At 45.6% G+C, this 21,327-nt stretch overlaps 2 protein-coding genes across 2 annotated transcripts; both read left to right on the top strand.

The window, feature by feature from the left end:
* Nucleotides 1–2,139: 2,139 nt before the first annotated feature.
* Nucleotides 2,140–2,840, top strand: LOC104587597 (monothiol glutaredoxin-S11-like). The gene has a single exon (XM_010245267.3). The coding sequence runs from the start codon at nucleotides 2,476–2,478 to the stop codon at nucleotides 2,779–2,781; it is 306 nt and encodes a 101-aa protein (XP_010243569.1). The 5' UTR covers nucleotides 2,140–2,475; the 3' UTR covers nucleotides 2,782–2,840.
* A 17,751-nt stretch (nucleotides 2,841–20,591) lies between these two features.
* On the top strand, nucleotides 20,592–21,059 carry LOC104587599 (glutaredoxin-C11-like). The gene has a single exon (XM_010245268.3). It carries the CDS (start codon nucleotides 20,597–20,599, stop codon nucleotides 20,903–20,905), a length of 309 nt encoding a protein of 102 aa, XP_010243570.1. The 5' UTR covers nucleotides 20,592–20,596; the 3' UTR covers nucleotides 20,906–21,059.
* The last annotated feature ends 268 nt before the right edge of the window (nucleotides 21,060–21,327 follow it).

The following is a 21,327-nucleotide window of genomic DNA, read 5'->3' as shown; positions in this document are numbered from 1 at the left end:
GATTTTCAATTTGTAATGTCATGGCAAGAATCCATTAGTTGAGATGGACATTCGTACCCCTCCAAATGGGAAGTTCATGATCAAACCCGCAGAAGAAGAACTGTGGAACCACAGGCTCTAGTTGGTAAGGTCTCATGCTGGTTATAGTGGAGACTTGGGATCAAATCCCACCTGCACATGTACTGTACATATTTGTATTTGCAATCTTCTCAAACTGAGCTGCCCAGAAAAAGAAATCAATCCTAACTTCTTTCCTTATCGTCAAAAAGGAAGATTATTCTTCGTTGTCCCAACTATTGGGGATATTAGCAAGGGTGGAGAATCAGGATCTAACCATTGGCATATAAAGTGGCCACTCTCAAATTCAAACCTTTGTTATTCTCACGCTTGTCAGCCAAAAACTTTACCGTTACACCAACCAATTGGCCCCTTCCCTTTTCCAGTCTTCAGATAAATTAAGATTCATACAACTATGATGCCAGAAAGACATAATTAATACTGAAAAACCTTATAACCAATCAACCAATATCATAAAAATAGTAACCAATCAGATGGATTTTCATCAAAATTTACAAAGGAGTTGATTGGTCAAAGCTTTTCCAATATCATATCTTTCTGGTTCCCAAAGTGGCGCGACACACCCTAAAACCCGACTGACCTCCTCCAGCTGTTTATGCACTGCGCTGACGAGGGTTGTGGCTGATTTGCAAATTTGCAAGTGGTCTAGTGCCAGTGATCAAAGCATGACATGAAATGGCTCACCCTCACCCACTAAACAAGCTGGGATCACCCATTTTCATCTCAGTTTAGATCCATGGAAGACCGAGAATCTGAATTAGGCCCAGATGGAATACACATGCGACAACCTTTAGGCTCTTTAGGGTGTGAGACCATCCACACTTGTGTGGTCATCGCTAGTTCTTACTTGTTTGTAGCAAGCCAAACCATTCATATATTTATATGAACAGAGAACCACATGGTCATTAGATGAGAGAGAGAAAGCTAGTGAAAGCGGGGCACACGGAATCCAATACCCTGCAAAGCTTCCCACTTTTCAGATCGCAATCTTTTTTTATGTAAGAAAAGGAGTTCACTTTTGCTACGGCATAGTTTCAGCTCAGGATTGAAACTGAAAATCGTGGTCTTAGACGTATTGTTGTGCCCCCACCAATTCATCTAATTCAAGATGAGACCATCACAATACATCAAAGGCTTTGATTTTGATTTTGTTGTTTTAGCAAAAGTGAGTTGAGACAGGAAGAAGGTCTCAAGATGGAATCAACTGACCAAACTGGGGAATTTTCCTACTTTTGATTTCTTATATTCCCAGGTTGGTTGTATTCTCCCACATTCACATTCACGTCCACAAAAGCAATAAAGGTGCCAACAAATGGGTTTCATCAGAAGTACACGTGTCACATTACCCTTTGGTCCCAGTTGGCTAGATTTTACCGACCTAGCCAACTGGGATCCACCCAACAGTGCGTCTGAAGTTTTTGACCGTTGCAGAAACATTCCCTTAAATTTAGTAGTTGCAATCACCTCCCCTCAACCCTCTAATACAATTGCAATTAGACCCTTTTTATTAGAATATTTAAGAAAAAAGTATAAAATGTCTAAAATACCCAGACAATTATTATTGAGGCTGGTTTCTACGGGGAAAAAAGCAATACAAACTTCATAAACAACAAAAACACAACTTTACCTTTGAGTGATGATATGAAGGGAAAATTTGAAAAGTAAATCAATTTCAGAAAAGAGATTGGAAGGGTTTGGGGCAGTGATTCATATGAAGAGAAAATTTGGTAAACAAACAATTTTGTTAAAAGTAATTGCATGGGTATTTTGGACATTTTCATGCCTCTTTTTAGAATATTTTACCCGAAGGGATCTACTTGCAACTATGTCAAAATGTTCAGGAAAGGTTTCAGCAGCAACCAGAAACTTCAGACGAGGTTTCAGCAATTTTCCCCAAATATAATACACAGTTGAAATTGATTCAAGTGTGGCTGCAACTTGTGGCTTCAAGGAATGGTGAAACAGTAGGTCGATATATCTATGGCGTAGGAAAAAATATCAGAGGATATTATTGCTATATGGGTATCCAACTAAGGCACATTCCCTTGTGAATTGTTTTGCTTAAACAATGGCAGCCCAACGTTCCTTAGCTTTCACTATAAATAAGCTGCCATGAGTCTTGAGAAATTCAAGCTCATCACAGCCCAAAGGGTTGATTGATCAGACTGATGAGCTTCCATATCCAGAGATACAGATTTCTTTACACAGTCTGATTGCAACCCCAACTGCTGGTTCAATTCTGAAGTTCATTCATTTGAGCTTTGATTAAGATGAGCAGAGGCTCTTCCATTTGGAAGCAGCTCCTCTTTCTCCTACCTTAGTTATAGTAGCTACTAGCTATCAACTTGATATATATACAGTAGTCTAAAGGTTGCTTATTCAGTTGGGATCATCGAAATGGAGAAGGTGATGAGATTGGCTGCAGAGAAAGGGGTGGTGATATTCAGTAAGAGCTCCTGTTGCATGTGCTATGCCGTGAAGATTCTGTTTCATGAACTTGGAGTGAACCCAATCGTTCACGAGATTGATCAAGACCCAGAAGGGAAGGAAATGGAGAGGGCGCTGTGCAGGCTGGGGTGTAATGCACCTGTACCAGCTGTGTTCATAGGTGGTAAGCTGGTGGGATCTACTAATGAAGTCATGTCCCTTCACCTGGGTGGCTCTCTGATTCCACTGCTCAGGCCATATCAAACTCTAGTTTGATTAATTATGCATCCCTCTCTAATACCATGTAATTAGATGAATAAATTAAGTTTGCTCAATCCAAGGTCATCAATGGAGCTCTATATATATATATATATATATATATATATATATATATATATATATATATATCCTACTCTTCTTTTCACAATGAATCTGGATTATCTATCTGGCTTTCCATGCATCTATCTCCTTGTGGTTTGACACAGACTAACTACAACAAGTAATTGGGTTTGCTTCATATCCCAAATCTTCTAATGTCCAGAGGATACTAAGACCTTGTTAAGATTAATTTGATCATGATGTGTTCAATTAATGGTGAATTTGGAAGAATATATGAGAATGAGACTGAAAAGATATTGACTGCAGAAATTTAAGGCCAGGAGGTATTCTGCAGGAAGACTGTCACAACAGCAAATCACCACCACCACAAACCAGAATAGAGCTAGCCTTTTTTATCTTTGATGGGTAAAACAGACATGTCCCACATATATATAGCTCATTAATTGTAGACTCTTCTTGGTAAGTTGTACAGATTAGAATGAAATTAAGCCGTGTTAAATATCTTTTTCTTTCTGTTTTTCTCAACAGTCCCACTGTTCAGGCCTCAAGTTTGGTAGGTACCAAACAACCCAGTACTCTAGCTTCTCCCAGCCCAACACTTGAGACTAATTAACAAGGTTAATTAACAAACATCCTATTTGTAAACACTACTCGACAACAATCAATTTCAAAGCATGCCATCAGACACTGCTAACTAGAAAGTCATGATATGTATGGATCTGCAAATTAAAAGCCTTGATTTGGACATACATTCATTTAAGAGTCATATTCCTTTTAACCCTAGTTTATGACCACCCAATTAGGCACAAGGTAGTTTTCTGGGTGCTTCTGTGTTCATCCGTATCCATAAGTCAATGAGGTCCCTCTCTTTTGCATATTTTGGTTTGATTGTATGATGATCTCTCAACTTTTGGTAGATACAGAGATTGATGCAAAATTATGTTAATGAATGAAATCTCAAGCTAAAATATTTGATTCAGAATACAGAAATTCACTCCTTAAACAGAGTTTTAAAATCTTGCTTAGACAAATACCATGCCCCCAGCTTGAACTAGTGGAAGAAAAGAGAACAGAATCCCACGCTCAAAGATTATTTAAATGTGTCATCGACCACGTTTGATGCTTCCTTTGCTAACCATTTTCTATTGCACTGCACCCATGAGGGATTCTCCTGTTAACATACAGTGTATTTGTGAAGGTTCATTGCATGCCCGGAGCTAGCTGCGTTAAGTTTAAGCTTTACTAGAAGTTTTCTAGTGTGGCGGAATCAAATGGCAACCTTCCTGGCTAACCCAGGTCATGAGCCATCTAGCTAGTAGGATTAGTTGGGATTGATTATCTCTTAGGGTGTGAGGATTGATGTAGCTCTGCACCTGCTTTTGTTAGCTCTTCTCCTGCTCCAGCAAAAGAGAGATGCTGGATAAAAGCCCCCATGAAAAAGGAGAAGCTGGAAGGATGAAGAGATGCTCAATGGATTATCTATTGTCCATCTCTCTCTCTCTGTGAAGTGCAGTAGTCGTGTGAATGTGATGAAGTGAAGATGATGCTTGTGCATATACACACAGTCACAGACTCGAGTGGTGGCCGTATTCCACCGTCATAAGTTTCATTGAATTATGTGACGAGCAAGATATGAAGAATCGAGTGGACATAGAATGATAGAAAGCAAGAGCAAACATAGGTGGGTGATGACACAGAGAATCGCACCGACGAATCCTTCGGGAATCATTCACCCATCAATCTTAATCAAGAATTTGTCTCTACAAAGTAGTGGCAAGAGAACACTGAAAACCAAAACAACAAGAGAGAGAGAGAGAGAGAGAGAGAGATCAACGTTCCCGCGGTCCATTTGGAGTAATGGCGGTTTCTTACGGTAGGTTGTGTTTTGTTGCACTGCAAATTTATTTGCACTAATACAAATGCATAGGAGTGCAAATATAAAAAAAATGCAAATTATTTAATTTTGTTTTGGGTTTTACTTTATTCTGATTCATGTCTTAATATACTTCATTTGTATTTCCATCAAACAAAATAAGCTAAAATTTGAAATAAAAATAGGTGAATTTACACTCAAATCATTTGCACTGCCATTACTTTGCATCAGTGCAAATTTATTTGTATTGCAACCAAACACAGCTTTAATTCCAAATTGTATTCCAATAAAGTATTGGTGCATTTGATACTTCAAAGCTGAAACGTTTAATCTCCATTTGGAAAGACTACAAATACATATAAAATTTGCACTCTACATATTTGTATTTGTACTCCTTCCAAACAGAGCCAATGGCATTTCATGTCAAAACGCCTAACAAGAAACTTAATCATCCTGAATAGTAGGTATTCAATAAGTGTTTTGAGCAGTATTGTCTCCTGCCCACAAATTCTTCCTATAAGGCTACCCACAAGACACTATAGTTGCACGTTGGGAAGATTGGATGTAGGGGTGTCAATTTGGAGGGATTGGATGGACCAATAAGAGATATTGAATTGGACCAGTCCAAACTTAATGGTCCAAAGTATTTATTGGATTGGATTGGCCCTAGTCCATCTATAATTAATTTATATTGGGTTGGGTTGGATTGAGCCAATATCTGATCCATCGATAGAAGATAAGAATATAGGTGTCAATAGACCACGTTTGGGTTAGAATTAATCTAAATTAAAACAAATTTGAACAGATTGGACTATCCAGGCATTGAACTGGACCAGCCCAAAATATTCATTGGATTGGATTGGACCTGGTCCATTTGCAACGGACTCACATTGGACTATATTGGATTGGACCAAATCCAGTCCAATTGGCACCCCTACTTGGTCCTATCGGATCTGTTCCAATATGAATGCATCATGAACCAGTTCCAATCCAATCCAATGAATACTTTGGAGCATTTTGGACCGGTTCAATTCAATGTCTAAATGCCCAAATTGTTCAAATTGATTTTAATTTAGATTGGTTCCAACCCAAACCTGATCCATTGACACCTATATTCTTATCTCTTATCAATGGACCAGATATTGGTTCAGTCCAACCCAATCCAATATAAATATGTTTAGGACGGAGCAGGTCTAATCCAATTGAATAAATATTTTTGAACATTATGTCTGAACTGGTCCAATTTAATATATTTTATACTCTGTCCAATCTGTCCAAAATAATTTTAATTTGAACGAGTGCAACCCAAAACCGGTTCATTGACACCACTACTTTGATGTTCCTATCACTGCAGTGGCATCTGCATCTGGATAGGATTGTGGGTAGGAGATCCGAGCCTACGTTACTTATGTCTTTATTCAGTATCCCCATTTCTGCCTGAAACGTTTAAATGAAAAGAAAACAATTCAACTGTTTTTAACTTAATATAGTCTCAACCAAGTAAAATGTTATCACTAAGGCTGTGTTTGGAATCAGTGTAAAACGTTATCACTGATGACGTTTTACACTGAATCAGAAAATGACCGTTGCATTTTTGAAAATAGTGATGGGTGGGAAGAGTGTAAAGTTTTACATCGTTTTACATCAATTATCGACGCAAAACTACACTCCATCCAAACGCATGCAAAAGTGAACCGGAGTGTAATTTTACATCGATAATAATTACACCCTCTTCCCAAACGCATACAAAACCAAGTCAATGTAAATTTTACATCAGTTCCTAATTTATATCGCATCCAAATATAGCCTAATGAAACCCAAAATACCTATTAGTGGCACTAATGTGGTGGCATTTCAAATAAAAACATCAATGGATCCTTAAACACTGCCCGCTATCACTCGGAAGAAAGGAACAAAAGAATTTTCCAAGATAGCTTCTCCTCCTTGGATAGTATTCATGAGAAGATCTTGTCCCTATCTTCTCACGAATGCTAGTCCACCAACATTTTGTTGGTGTGAGATATGAGTGTCAATTGGACTGGATTTGGTCCAATCCGATCCAATCCAATGTGAGTCCATTACAAATGGACCGGGTCTGATCCAATCCAATGACCATTTTGGACTGGTCCAATCCAATGTCTAGACCGTCCAATCTGTTTTAATTTAGCTAGATTAGTTTTGACCAAAACCTGGTCAATCGGCACCTATATTTTTATCTTCTATCAATGGACCAGATATCGGCTCAATCCAACGGAATCCAATATAAATTCAATTACGGATGGACCTAGTCCAATCCAATAAGTACTTTTTGGACCATTAAGTCTGGATTGGTCCAATTGAATATGTCTTGTTGGTCTGCCCAATCTATCCAAATTGATTTTGGTTTGGATAGGGCCCAATCCAAAATCGGTCCACTGACACCCCTAGTGTGAGCAGAGGGGAGTTACAAAAGAAACTGACTGCAGATTTTGTGTTAGAAACTCTATTGGAGAGACATCTTGTGGACCTTTGGTGGTCCGTTTCAAGCTGTAGACGCCTCTGAACTGAAGCAGAAATCCGCTAGCTCCCTTCTAATCAGACTTCTTAAGAGTTGCTAACAGGCCTTAGTAGTAGGAGACTCAAGGATTACCATCAAATGAACAAAAGACTCAGATGAGGAACTGATGAAGGAAAATTTGGTCCGACCTCGCAATCACCCGACATGTGGCAAAAGCAAACAACTTGGGATAGCGGAGCGCCCAAAACGAGCACCGAAAGTAACGAAGTCCAAGCTCACTATCGAGCCCGAACTCCACCAGACCGCTCTACTAGGAGCCCGAGCTCCCTACCAAGAGTCTGAGCTCCCTATTAAGAGTTCGAGCTCCCTATTAAGAACCCGAGCTCCCTGCAAGGAGCACGAACTACCTCAGGCCCCAAGCCTCGCAAAGTTGTGACCCGAGCTGACCCATGGCAGTTCGGAACACTCCCCAAACCGAACTCAAGACATCTCGCTCGCCACTCCAGCACTTCGCTTTCGAAACACCAGGCTGGCCAAACGTACCTGACACCAAGGACGTCCGTATCCGGGCGGCGCACCTGACTGATTTGGGATCCGACGCCTGACAGCCGCACTTCAAACGGCTTCCTGCTACCGCCACCTGCATCGTCGTTACTAGCCGCAGAGACGGCTCCAACAAAAGGAGTAGTGGCGGTTCTGTCCGGCCAGAGGAAATGACATCCAAACTGGCAGGAGCTCAGAAATAATCATGCCCGATCTGACAGAGGCCTACAAGTGAGTGCGCGAGGTGGTTATAAAAGGCTCCTACCCCACAAGAACGAGGTATGCTAACTTTTGCGCTATCTGGTCTATCTTGCCTTTGAAAGATTCTAACTTGAGCTTCGGAGCCCTTACGTCGGGTTCTCCCCAGAGCTTCTCTTCTCCCTCCGTTTCAGGTCCCTGCCACTCAGTTCAGAGGCAAGATCGTTGACAGCTAAGATCGGTCGGATTGTGCATCATCAATTGGCGTCGTCTGTGGGAACGCTTCAAAAGGCCTCCCTCCAAAACTCTCATACCCCTTTCTTCTTCTTTGAAAAAACTCAACACTCATGGCCTCTTCCAGCAACGCCGGACGCGGCACAGAGACAAACACCACTAGGGAACAGCCTCAAGTTCCCGTGGTGTGTGTTGGACAGTTCACCATCCCCCTCTCGGTGGACGGAATTCCCAATCTGAATACGCCACAAGCAGTGGCGCCTGTAAACCTTCCTGCCACAAACATCCCCTTTCCTCTCCCCATCGAGACTACCATCACTGAACCAACCGCCGTCCCCCTGGCAGCTAGCCAAAATCGGTTGGATGACTTGATGTAGTGCATGCGCGCAATGCAAGCCCAGATGCAACAATTCCAGCAACACCAGTTTCACCAGCACCAAGTGTTGCACAACCTCTCCCAGTATCACTATCAACAGCAGTTCCCCCAACTGCCACCGAACCAACCACTACTTCCACCTCGCCACCCTGCTCCGAAGCCGGTCAAGGCCTCTCCGCAGGATGGGCGCCCCCACCAAGGAAAGGCCTCCAGGCCCCAGAACCCCCCAAACAGCCAGGCCTCATCCCCAAGCCGGAGAATGAGAAAAGTCATCCCCACCTCGCAGCTCGCAGGCGGGTCGGGAACCTCGCCCGCGAGATCGGCACCTCGGGGCTCCAAACCGGAGTTCCCACTCGTGGAAAACCGATTCGGCGCACTGGCAGCAGCGGACTACCAGCACTCCGGGCCCATCGAGCTCGGCAACATGGAGGCCAGCTACGCCAGTACAAGGCCCACTCAGCAGCGAAGGCGCCGTCGAGGTCGACAAACCGCCACCCACGTCCTGTCAGAGCTCAGAGGCAAAGGCGAGACGAGCTCAGACGAGGTAGGAGTTGCCCCGATTCTCTCAGTTCCTTCCCCCCTCGCGTCAGAACTCCTAGCAGTCCCCTTGCCCAGAGATTTCAAGCTCCCACCTCTAGACAAGTATGACGGGTCCTTCGACCCCAACGACCACGTTGACGCTTTCCAGTCCCAAATGCACCTCGTCAGAGCCAACAAATCATGCATGTGCGTGGCTTTCACCACCACCCTGAAGGGGGTAGCCCGCACTTGGTACAGGAACCTGGCCCCCGGGTCGATAAAGTGTTGGGCTCAGTTCGTGCAGGTCTTCACTGCACACTTTGTCACCAGCAAACGGTGCCCCAGAACAGAGGAAAGCATCTTCGGGGTAGTCCAAAGGGAAGGAGAACCCATACGGGGCTACATCAAACGATTCAATGAAGTATGCTTACAGATACCGCGGTTAGACCCCACGGTGCAGCTCGCCGCAGCAAAAAGAGGGGTGACGCACAAAGAGTTCAAATGGCACATGGTAGCTAACCAGCCCGCAACCGTGGCCGAGTTTCTCAAGCTTGCGGACAAGTTCATGAGGACGGAGGAGGAAATCAACCAATGAACCGAGGGCGGAAACGAGAAAAGAAAGAGGGATGGCGAGCCCTCTAACTCAGCCGATCGAAAAAACCCGGCCCGGGACCCAAAACCGAACCAGTCGTTCCGAGCTCCCCTACCAGTTCGGACGGATTACACGCCACTGAACACAAGGCGGACCGAGATCTTAATGACGATCAAGGACGCCCCGTACGTGAAATGGCCACCTCGCCTAAAGGGAAATCCGAACGAAAGAAACAAGAATTTGTATTGTAGTTTCCATAGGGACCATGGTCACAGTACCGAGCAGTGCAATAACCTCCGAGACGAAATAGAGGGGCTCATCCGTCGCGGATACTTAAGAAACTTTGTACAGCACAACAATAATAGCAATAAAGCGGATCGGCTTGGCGAGCACGAAAAGGACGCCCCCAAAACTAGCAGTAGGCCTGCCGAACCGATGCAACAACAGCCTCTGGTAGAGAGGTCAATTCGGGGAACCATCCATGTATTCGTGGGAGGTTCGGTGGTAGCGGGGTGTACATCGGCGGCAGCCCGGACTTCAGTTCGCGAAGCGGTCCTCGAGGAGCGGAACCCTCCGAAAAGGCCAAAGACCGAAGAGCCAATCCTCTTCACGGAAGACGACGCGCGAGGAGTTCGCTACACTCACGATGACGCGCTTGTCATTAAACTAAGGATCAACGACTTCGAGGTTAGGCGCGTACTCGTAGATTCGGGCAGCTCGGCGGACATCCTCTTCAAATCAGTGTTTGATCGGCTACAGCTGCCGAGGAGCGAACTAAAGCCCGCAAATACTCCCCTGGTGGGCTTCAGCGGAGAGGAAGTCAGACCCCTCGGAAAAATAACGGTACCTATGGAAGTCGGCACGTGGCATTGCGCGGTCAGACTCAACCACGACTTCCGGGTGGTCGCAACTCCCTCCCCATACAATGCCATAATAGGGCAGCCAATCACGCATATCCTGCGGGCGGTGGTCTCCACCTACTATTTGGCCATGAAGTTCCCTACGGACTTCGGTGTGGGGGTAGCGCGGGGCGACCAGCTCGAGTCCCGCAAGTGCTACATTGCCGCCCTAAAGGGAAAGACCAAGGCAGCCGGCGACCTCGATCTGGAGCGGCCCGCGGAACAAGGCGAAGAACGAGCCTCGCCCACAGAGGAAACAGTCGCGCGATCCCAACCTCGCCTAGGGACCCAGCTCGCACACTTCAGATCGGTGCTTCCGTTGAAGAACCCCTGCGGACCGAACTGGTAAGTTTTTTACTTCAAAATTTAGATATTTTTGCATGGTCCGCGGCCGATATGCCCGGTATTGACCCTGGCCTTATAACTCACAAACTTAACACTGACCCTTTAGTCAGACCCGTTAGACAGAAGAAACGAAACTTAGCCCCAGAGCGCTGGAAGGCGGTCGATGAGGAAGTCGAGAAGCTCCTCGCGGCAGACTTCATAAGGGAAGTCCATTACCCGAGCTGGGTGGCCAACCCTGTGCTGGTGAAAAAGGCGAACGGCAAGTGGCGCATGTACGTCGACTACACCGACCTGAACCGAGCTTGCCCGAAAGACTGCTTCCCCCTTCCTAGGATCGATCGCCTAGTGGACGCGACCTCGGGACATGAGTTGCTAAGCTTCCTGGATGCCTACTCAGGCTACAACCAAATCCGGATGGACCGGTCCGACGAGGAAAAAACCAGCTTCATAACCGAGTTCGGTCTGTACTGTTACAAGGTCATGCCCTTCGGGTTAAAAAATGCCGGGGCGACCTTCCAAAGACTTGTAAATAGGCTGTTTCGGCCCCTGATTGACACAAAGATAGAGTGTTATGTAGACGACATAGTCGTCAAGACACGGTTTTCACAAGAACTAATAAAAGACTTGGACTCTATCTTCCAAATCCTGCATCAGTTTAGCATGAAATTGAACCCCAACAAATGTGTCTTTGGCGTCACCTCAGGCAAATTCCTAGGCTACGTTGTCAATCGAGGCCAACCCGGACAAGATAAAAGCCATCCTAGATATGAGACCGCCTCGGAAAGTAAAAGAAGTTCAGAGGCTAAACGGCCGCATAGCCGCTCTAAGCCGCTTCATGTCCAAATCGGCAGATCATTGCCTACCCTTCTTCAAAGCAATCAAAGGCAAAGGGTTCGAGTGGACCCAAGACTGCCAGCTCGCGTTTGACGAGCTAAAAGGTTACCTCGCCAGTGTGCCAACCTTAGCTCGGCCCGAGGAAGGCGAAGTCCTAGAACTGTACCTCTCGGCTAGCGACGAGGTGGTCAATTCGGTACTAGTAAAGGAAGCAGACCGGGTCCAACAACCCATATATTGTGTTAGTAAAATCTTGCAGGGAGCAGAGACAAGGTACCCAAAGATAGAAAAACTAGCGTACGCACTGGTGATAGCAGCACGGAAACTCCACCCGTACTTCCAGGCTTACACCGTCATCGTCCTGACCGACAAACCTCGGAGACAAGTTTTACTCAAACCCGAGGTTTCCGGCTGACTGACGAAGTGGGCCATCGAACTCAGCGAGTACGATCTCCAGTACAAGCCAAGAACTGCCATTAAGTCCTAAGCCTTGGCAGATTTTATCTCAGAATGCACGTTTAAACTCGAAGCCCCTGAGCCGGTCGAGCCCGAGATCCCCAGTTCGGGCGAGCTCGAAGCTCCCAAGCCAAACGAGTCCGAACCCCGTGAAGTAGCAGCCAGTGTAGCATCCCTCCTAGTTAGACCAAGCACGAACTGGGATGAGGAGCCCTGGATCCTTCACGTAGATGGCTCCTCGAAGCAACAAGGCAGCGGGACTGGAATAGTGCTACGCGGCCCGAGCGGAACAAAGCTGGAATACGCACTACGCTTTGAGTTCGCGGCATCCAACAATGAGGCGGAGTACGAGGCACTGATAGCCGGGCTGAACCTAGCGCACAAGGTTGGAGCAAAGCACATGGTTATCTGCAGTGATTCCCAGCTCGTGGTCAACTAAGTTACAGGCGAATACGAAGCGCGCGAGCTCACAATGATTGCGTACTTGGCAAAAGTAAAGGAGGCCCTACTCAACTTCCAGTCACACTTCATCAAGCAAATCCCGAGGTCAGAGAACGCTGAGGTCGACGCCCTGGCCCGACTAGCTAGCACGAGCCACAACGCCAGGAGAACCGTGTACGTAGAGGACTTACCTCGGCCCAGCATTCTCGGTGGGGCAGAAGAGGTCGCTCCCGTCACTAAAGTAGAGCCGAGCTGGATCGACCCACTCGCGAGCTTCCTGCTAGACAGAACCCTCCCCGCGGACCGCAACGCAGCCAGGAGGGTGCAGCGCCAGGCAGACAAATACATCATGATAGACGAACGGTTGTACCGACGATCCTACACGCTCCCCTACCTGCGATGCTTGCGCCCAGCCGAAGCCGGATTGGTACTCCGCGACACTCATGAAGGCTTGTGCGGCGGACACCTGGGGGGCAGAGCCCTCACCCAAAAAGCACTTCGACAATGATACTACTGGCCAACAATGAAGACAGAGGCAATCGAGCTCGTCAGAAAATGCGACAAGTGTCAGAAGCATGCCAACATCCACCATCAGCCCGCTGCCGACCTCAAATACCTCACCAGCCCATGGCCCTTCACCCAATGGGGCATCGACCTCCTGGGGCCATTCCCACCAGCGACAGGCGGGAGAAAATTCCTAGTGGTGGCAGTAGATTACTTCACAAAGTGGATAGAAGTTGAACCCCTGGCAATAGTTACAGCCCGAAACATACAGAACTTCTTTTGAAAGAACATTGTATGTCCCTTCGGGCTACCTCGGGTACTGATCTCCGACAACGGCAAACAGTTCGAAGATATCAAGTTCCAAGAATGGTGCCAAAGTATGGGGATTAGTCAGAACTTCACGTCGGTCGCACACCCACAGGCAAATGGCCAAACAGAAGTAATGAACAGAGCCATCCTCCGCGGACTAAAAGCACGATTAGACCGAGCCAAAGGTTTGTGGGCAGACGAACTACCAAGTGTTCTATGGGCTCACCGAACCACGGAAAAAACTGCCACAGGAGAGACCCCCTTTAACCTCACCTACGGCACCGAGGCGGTGATCCCGGCGGAAATCGAAGTGCCTACGCTGCGACTAGAAGCGTACGACGAAGAGACAAACGAGGGTGAGTTACGCACCAACCTCAACCTACTGGACGAAGTGAGGGACCTCGCACACATCCGAACTGCGGCCTACCAACAAAAGGTAGCTCGGTATTATAACACGCGAGTAAAGAAGAGGAACTTCCGCGTCGGCGACCTGGTTCTCCGTAAGGTCATGGTGCCCGAACCCAGCGTAGGGAAACTTGGACCAAACTGGGAAGGACCCTACAGAGTAAAGAAAGCACTCGGTGGGGGGGCATACGAGCTCGAAACCCTAGAAGGGAAACAAGTACCCCGAGCATGGAACGTCGTCAACTTAAGAAGATACTACCTATAAACCACCAAGGCAAGTACCCTGAAGCCTAGGTAGAAAACGAACTGAAGGACCGAAATGGTCAGTTCGGCAAAAAACGCAGCTCGAAGACAGGACAACCAGTACTTAAACAAAAAGCCATTTCATTTCAGATAAAGGTGTACATTCAAAAAAAAAATCATTTCTTGAGTACATTATCAGAAGCCACTTGAACAAAAAGCCATTTTACAAGCCAGGGGCTACTTCATCATTATCAGAAGCCACTTCGACAACACCCGAAGGACCTGCCTCCCCCTCGGAGTCCAGTTCGGCATCCGCAGCATTAGCCATCTCTTGAGTAATGCGCGAAGTGGATATGGCGCTGGTATCAAGCTCGGGGTACGTATTCCAGATCATCCACCGGCTTAGCTTGAAACCCCTCCTATAGGAGTCCACCATCAGATCATCGAAATCCGACGAAGCAATATAATCACTGACAGCTTTCTTCTTCGCGTCTTCGATGCCTTGAGAGAATATCTGGGTCCTCTCCCTGATATCCTCCTGAAGAAACTCGACCTGATGCTGTAGGTCCAGCTTCAATTCCGCCATATGCTTCACCACCACTCCCATGGCCTCGACATCTCTCTGAGACCTCGCCTGTCTAGACCGCACGAGGCGAGCAGCCTCCTCAGTAGCACGAGCAGCCTCCTCGGCAGTTCGAGCAGCATCCTCGGCAGCTCGCACCTGCCTCGAGCACCTCTCCACCTGGTTCGCTAAGGCGTGAATAGAAGAGTTCACCTATCAAAGGGAAATGGGATCAAAGGAACGAATAGAAGAATAAAGGCCGAAGAACTCTAAAGGGAGCACTTACCACCATGGCATGAGTAACGGCACAGCAGGCCACTTGGTGTAGAGAGAGCTCGGTCCACGCCGCGACTTCCTCGGGAAACATGGCCTCCTTACTCCGTTGAAGAGCGTGAACAAGCGATAGCACACTCCTGAAGTCCCCCGGGGCCTCCGAACCTGACGGCCCAGCCCGCGTATGGACCGACCGTGACACCGAAGTGGTTTAGAACCTCGACGAGAAGAGGATGAAAAGGCAGTCGCAGCCCCGCAGCAAGCTGCTCCCGGAAAATCACGATCTTGTCAGGACCGTGTTCCCAAGGGAAGCTACCCATAGGGATGAAGTAGGCGTGCTCCCCGGGCAAGTTGTAGTAGTCTATGAGGGATTGAAGTCCCTCAGGCGTCATAGTCGAAGGGCCGAACTCATCTAAAACCCGGCCACAACGGGAGGTGGACGCCGACCTACCCAAGGCACCTCGGCCTGTAGGTTCAACCCCTTCCCCAGGACCTACATCAGGCTCACTTGAACTATCGGGGGACGCAAATTGGTTCGTAGAACCTACATCAGACCCGCTTGAACTATCTGAACCCTCTGAACTAGACATCAGAGAATGGAACAGGATTTCAAGTGCACTCACCCGGGAAGAAGACTGAAGTAGACCGCGAAAGCTCGAACAAGCAAGGAACCTGGGACGCGAGCTGAAAAGCCTGGACGCAAACTGAAATTTAGGCGCGAGCTCAAGAGGTACAGTAGCGAGGACGCCCCCCCCCCCCCCCCCCCCCCTCGCGCTATTTATATCCACAGTGGCCGGAAAGCGACGGCCCAGATCGAAGCCAATCTAACGGTCCACAGCCGCGCTAAACCGCACGTCTTCCTGAAACTGACGAAGCGTCGCGCACGTCCTGTCAGAGGACGGGGCGTCAGCACGCATCTTCTCGAAACTGACAGGGTGTCGGCGCACGTCTCCTCACAATAAAAGCATCTGCAGCACGTCTCCCAAACACGCGCCCTTTTTTGAAAATCAAATTAAAGCAAGCGCCCTCAGTACGGACCAAAACCCTCCTGCTACCTTACGAACTCCCCGCGCCAAGGCAGGACCCTTGTCGCAGGAAGTGGGGGGCAGTTGATGAAGGGAAAGTTGGCCCGACCTTGCAATCACCCGACACGTGGCAAAAGCAAACAACTCGGGATAGCGGAGCGCCCAAAACGAGCACCGAAAGTAACGAAGTCCAAGCTCACTACCGAGCCCGAACTCCACCAGACCGCTCTACTAGGAGCCCGAGCTCCCTACCAAGAGTCCGAGCTCCCTACTGGGAGTCTGAGCTCCCTATTAAGAGTTCGAGCTCCCTATTAAGAACCCGAGCTCCCTACTGAGAACCCGAGCTCCCTGCAAGGAGCACGAACTACCTCGGGCCCCAAGCCTCGCAAAGCTGTGACCCGAGCTGACCCATGGCAGTTCGGAACACTCCCCAAACCGAGCTCAAGACATCTCGCTCGCCACTCCAGCACTTCGCTTCCGAACCACCAGGCTGGCCAAACGTACCTAACACCAAGGACGTCCGTATCCAAGGGCGGCGCACCTGACTGATTTGGGATCTGACGCCTGACAGTCGCACTTCAAACGGCCTCTTGCTACCGCCACCTGCACCGTCGTTACTAGCCGCAGAGACGGCTCCAACGAAAGGAGCAGTGGCGGTTCTGTCCGGCCAGAGGAAATGACATCCGAACTGGCAGGAGATCAGAAATAATCATGCCCGATCTGACAGAGGCCTAGAAGTGTGTGCGCGAGGTGGTTATAAAAGGCTCCTACCCCAGAAGAACGAGGTATGCTAACTTTTGCGCTATCTGGTCTATCTTGCCTTTGAAAGATTCTAACTTGAGCTTCGGAGCCCTTACGCCGGGTTCTCCCTGGAGCTTCTCTTCTCCCTCCGTTTCAGGTCCCTGCCACTCAGTTCAGAGGCAAGATCGTCGACAGCTAAGATCGGCCGGATTGTGCATCATTAGGAACCTTCGAGGTTAGCTCACCTTGCTCATCATATTCATGACCTGTCTTCTCTGTTGAACTGCACCTTTAGAAGGATTCCTCAAGAGATCAATCAAACTGCAGATGTTTTAGTTGAATCAGACCCTTCTTTTTTGTTTTTTCTGGCCTGTTTGTACATCTCATATGTACATCCTCCCCCCTTTTTTTGAATATAAGTTATCTTTTTCTTCAAAAAAAAAAAAAGATATTCCCGATGCAGGACTATAGTGTATGCGATCCAATCACATATTTGGAACATATCCCATACTTGTATGTTGTCATTCATAGGAGATGTTATCACTCATGCACATGCATATAAGTATAGATAGATTAATAGATGGATATAGTGAATGCATATTATATAATAACATTTGGTCAACGCGTCAACCCTAACCCAACCCAAGCCCTTGTTTGGAAATAGTTAAGCACTTACTAATGTTTGGCAAAAAAAGCCTAAAAGTGCTTATTTTAAAAATAAAAACTTAAAAAACAAACCAAAATTGGATGACTTTTTAAGTGCTTATTCAATAAGTACTTATTTATTTTTTTTGCGATGAGATTGTCCCCAATGTTACTTCAACGGAAATCCAAACTAGTGGAAGCGATCAAGCACCCTTTCACATAACCACCGCCACCACAATGTCATCTCTCTCTCCTATTCCTTCCTCCATTGTCTTAATCGAGTCTTTTCCAAACCACCATTGCCTCTCTCTCCTTTTATTTAATTACTTATTTGGGCTAATCCAGCCCAAGTTGAGGAAAAGTTCTAGGAAATTCATAAAATTTGTTAAGAACCTTCCTAACTTTCTCTATCTTATTTTATATCAAATAAAACATAGTACAGTAGTAAATGGATCATGCATTTTATTCTGCTTTTCATTCATTGCACATGGACTACGCTAACTGACCCGGTTCAATGAAAATACCAAGGAGTTGACATAGTACGAAGTGGAGTTGCAATTGATTTACGTTTGTCTTCTGCTGCCCTCCTCGCTAGTTGTTTCTGCTACGACTTATCTTTGATATGTTTTTAAAGTTATCCAGAAGAGAAGAGGTCAATAACTTCCCTTTCTTAATTCACTTTGTAAGGTTTTCAGGAGACAAGTTTGAATGTTCAAACTTGTAAGGTTCAAAGTATCAATAACTTCCCTTTCTTAATTCACTTTGAATGTTCAGACTTGTAAGGTTCAAAGTATCGATACAGGCTGATATGCTTTTTGTGGCTCTTTTTTTTTAATCCCATAACATTCTTTGTAAGGGTGTATCATGAAGCTCCTGATATGATACGTATCAATCGATATTGCCTTGATACATGTTGAAATTTTGAACCTTGATTATTTTTAACCACTTAATAAAATGAAATTACTTACTCGGAAATTCCTTCACACTAGATATATTAAAGCTGATAATGAGGAACAACAATCAGTAAAATTGAGGCTTCTTGCAAGAAATCTTCAAAGAGACATATGCGGTTTTGGCTTCAGACAGGATGAGAAAGAATTTTTCAGCTCTGTAAAGATCATCCTTAGCGCTCATTTATGGATACTGGAGTCATTTGACCATTCATGAATCTAACTGCAATGACAATCCATTCTATAATCAATGTCACAGTCAATGAATCTAACCGCAATAACAGCCCACTCTAAATCAATGTCACAGTCAATAGTTATTGAAGGATTTAAATCATAGTCATCAATTGCACCCAATCCATCAACTCTTCATCATCACTTTATAATTAGATATGATTAATGAAGGCAAAATCTATATCAATGAATGCACCACCGTAATTGTACTTTAAAAAAATATAATAGTCACGAGTAGACCTGTTCATGGGCCGGGTGGCCCGACGGGCCAGCCCAACCCCGGACGGATTTGAACAGGCTTTTTGGCCCGTGGGTTTAACCTTAAGTCAAAAAGCCCGGCCCGCATAAAATTCGAGCCAGGCTCGGGCTTTGCCAAAATAGCCCAGCCCGAGTCCGGCCTGGCCCGACCTATAGTTAAACCTAAGTAAACCCGGCCTGACCTATAGTTAAAACTAAGTAAAAACCCTATGTGATGTCTATTTGAATAAATTTTTTGATTTGAGAAGGTCATTGATTCACTTGTAGGCTCATTGTTCATTTAAATAGGGAAAAAAAACATCTAAATTAAAATAAAAAATGTCCATTTGAATAGGGAAATTTTTGAATTTCTTTTATTAGGTCGGGCTTCGGGCTTTTTATCAGGGCCGGGCTCGGGCCCAAGTTATAGGCCCATTGGTCGGGCCGGGCTCGGGCTCGGGCCTAACAGTTTTTTGTTAATAAAGAGTCAAAGCCCGGCCCGGCCCATGAACAGGTCTAGTCACGAGTAAGATCATGTGCATTGTATATCCAATATCCAAGGATCAAAATTTCATCACGTATCGACCCATATCAGTCAATGCGTATCGTATTAGGGCTTTCCCGATATGTCCCTATAGGGAATGTATCGGGTCAGGCAATGATTCAGAAGGTAGCCAGGACTTAAACCGATATTTAGAACCTTCCCATATCACCCTATCAGCGTATCAGCCTATATCGATATTTAAAACCTTCCCGATATCTAATTTCCACTAGTGTTTGGTTCTTCAAATGGTTTTCTTAGAGAGAGAAAAAAAAAAGAATCATTAAAAAAAAAAAGTAGTGTGAATCATTTAGTATTTATCTTCTCCTAGAACCCATGTATTTGATTTGTGGATTTTTATAGTTAAGCTTAAATTTTAGTTCCTTTTACTTATTCAGCTTTTCCTTCTCTTTTCTTGGCTTTCTCTTGTCATGAATGTGATGCGAATAAGTGAGGAAAAAAGGGGTGTGTCCCTATGGGAAATAGGATCCTCTTTTTTACTTTCCATCCTACAATACTAGGTGCCACATATGTAATAGAAAATTCTCTATTAGTTGACAAAGAACCCAATTACACCAAAATGTATCCTCCCGTAAAAGCAGACTTGGCCCTCATTATATATGTAATGCATCAGCTACATCAGTATCTATTCTTTTAGCAAATGGATCCTTCAGATAATGAGAATTACCACTTGGGTTGGGAATATCTGGATGCATTTGGTTCAACCATGCATGTGTCTAGTTACATATCCGGGTCTCGTGCTAAGGGGTGTTCTATAACATTAATGTTTTTGTTTTCATTTATTTTAAAAATTGATATATCAAATGCATTTTTAATTAAAATTTAGGGTTTTAAGGTCAGGATTTTATATGTTTAAGGTTTAGGGTTTAAGGTTTAAGGTTTAAGGGTTTAGTTAAGATTTAGGGTTTTCAAACCAATGGGAAATGGAAAGCGGGTGAACCAGTAAGACCCAGGAGTGGGTAAGGCAAATTTATCATCCCAGAGTGGATGCAAAAGTGTACGACGGCGACCCTAAATCTTGCCGTAGTGTCTGAGATATCTTAAAACACAGAGGTCCTAATCAACAGAATGATCAGACCAATTTGAGAATCCATCCAAATATATCTCTAAAAGAAAGAAAGAGCATTCTCCATCTCCTTCCTTTACAGCTTTCTCGTTTAAACAGTGCAATTGATCTCCAACTCTATTGACGGCCTGAACTGTATAAATAAGAGGCCTTGAAAAACCTAATATCATATTACATTCACACCCACCCAAAATGGATATTGTGATGAAACTGGCGTCCAAGAAAGCAGTGGTGATCTTCAGTAAGAGCTCGTGCTGTATGTGTCATGCAATCAAGACTCTCTTCTATGACCTTGGGGTGAGCCCCGCCATCTACGAGCTTGATGAGGAAGCAAAGGGACGAGAAATGGAGAGGGCGCTCCAAAGCTTAGGATTAAACCCTTCTGTGCCTGCAGTCTTCATAGGGGGTCGACTGGTGAACTCCACCAGCACAATCATGTCCCTTCACCTCTGTGGCTCCCTGGTTCCCATGCTCAAAGAAGCTGGAGCCATTTGGCTCTGATATCCATCCAATAACCCCTAATTAGTGTCATTTGTTTCACTAGTTTTTAAGAAATAATAAGGTTTCCGTGTAGAATTTACATTTCATCTCTGAGCTTCTGTGTATCTTAATCAGTGTTGTTAAATCAAGCAATTTCTCACTGGTAATCTATCTGCTGGCCTGCAATCATGAACTTAAAGCGTTGCCTTTGGTTGCATTTGCACCGATGTAAATGCATGCATGCAAGTGCAAATAGGTCGATTGTAAATTCTTGCTTACTACTTTTGCTTCAAATTTTATTTTTTTTGTTTGTGAAAAGTAAAATGGGAAGCAAAATGATATGGTCCCACCTTAGATGCACGTAGATCTTTTCACGGGCTGGGCTTTGGTTTCAGATTAATTTATACTGTTTAAGGCATGGGCTTTGAGCCAGGTCCATTCAA

This window comes from Nelumbo nucifera, chromosome 3 (assembly GCF_055504915.1).
Source record: "Nelumbo nucifera cultivar China Antique chromosome 3, China Antique-T2T, whole genome shotgun sequence".
Classification (NCBI taxonomy): Eukaryota; Viridiplantae; Streptophyta; class Magnoliopsida; order Proteales; family Nelumbonaceae; genus Nelumbo; species Nelumbo nucifera.
Note: the sequence above shows the minus strand (reverse complement) of the source record. Positions and strands in the feature narration are given on the sequence as shown.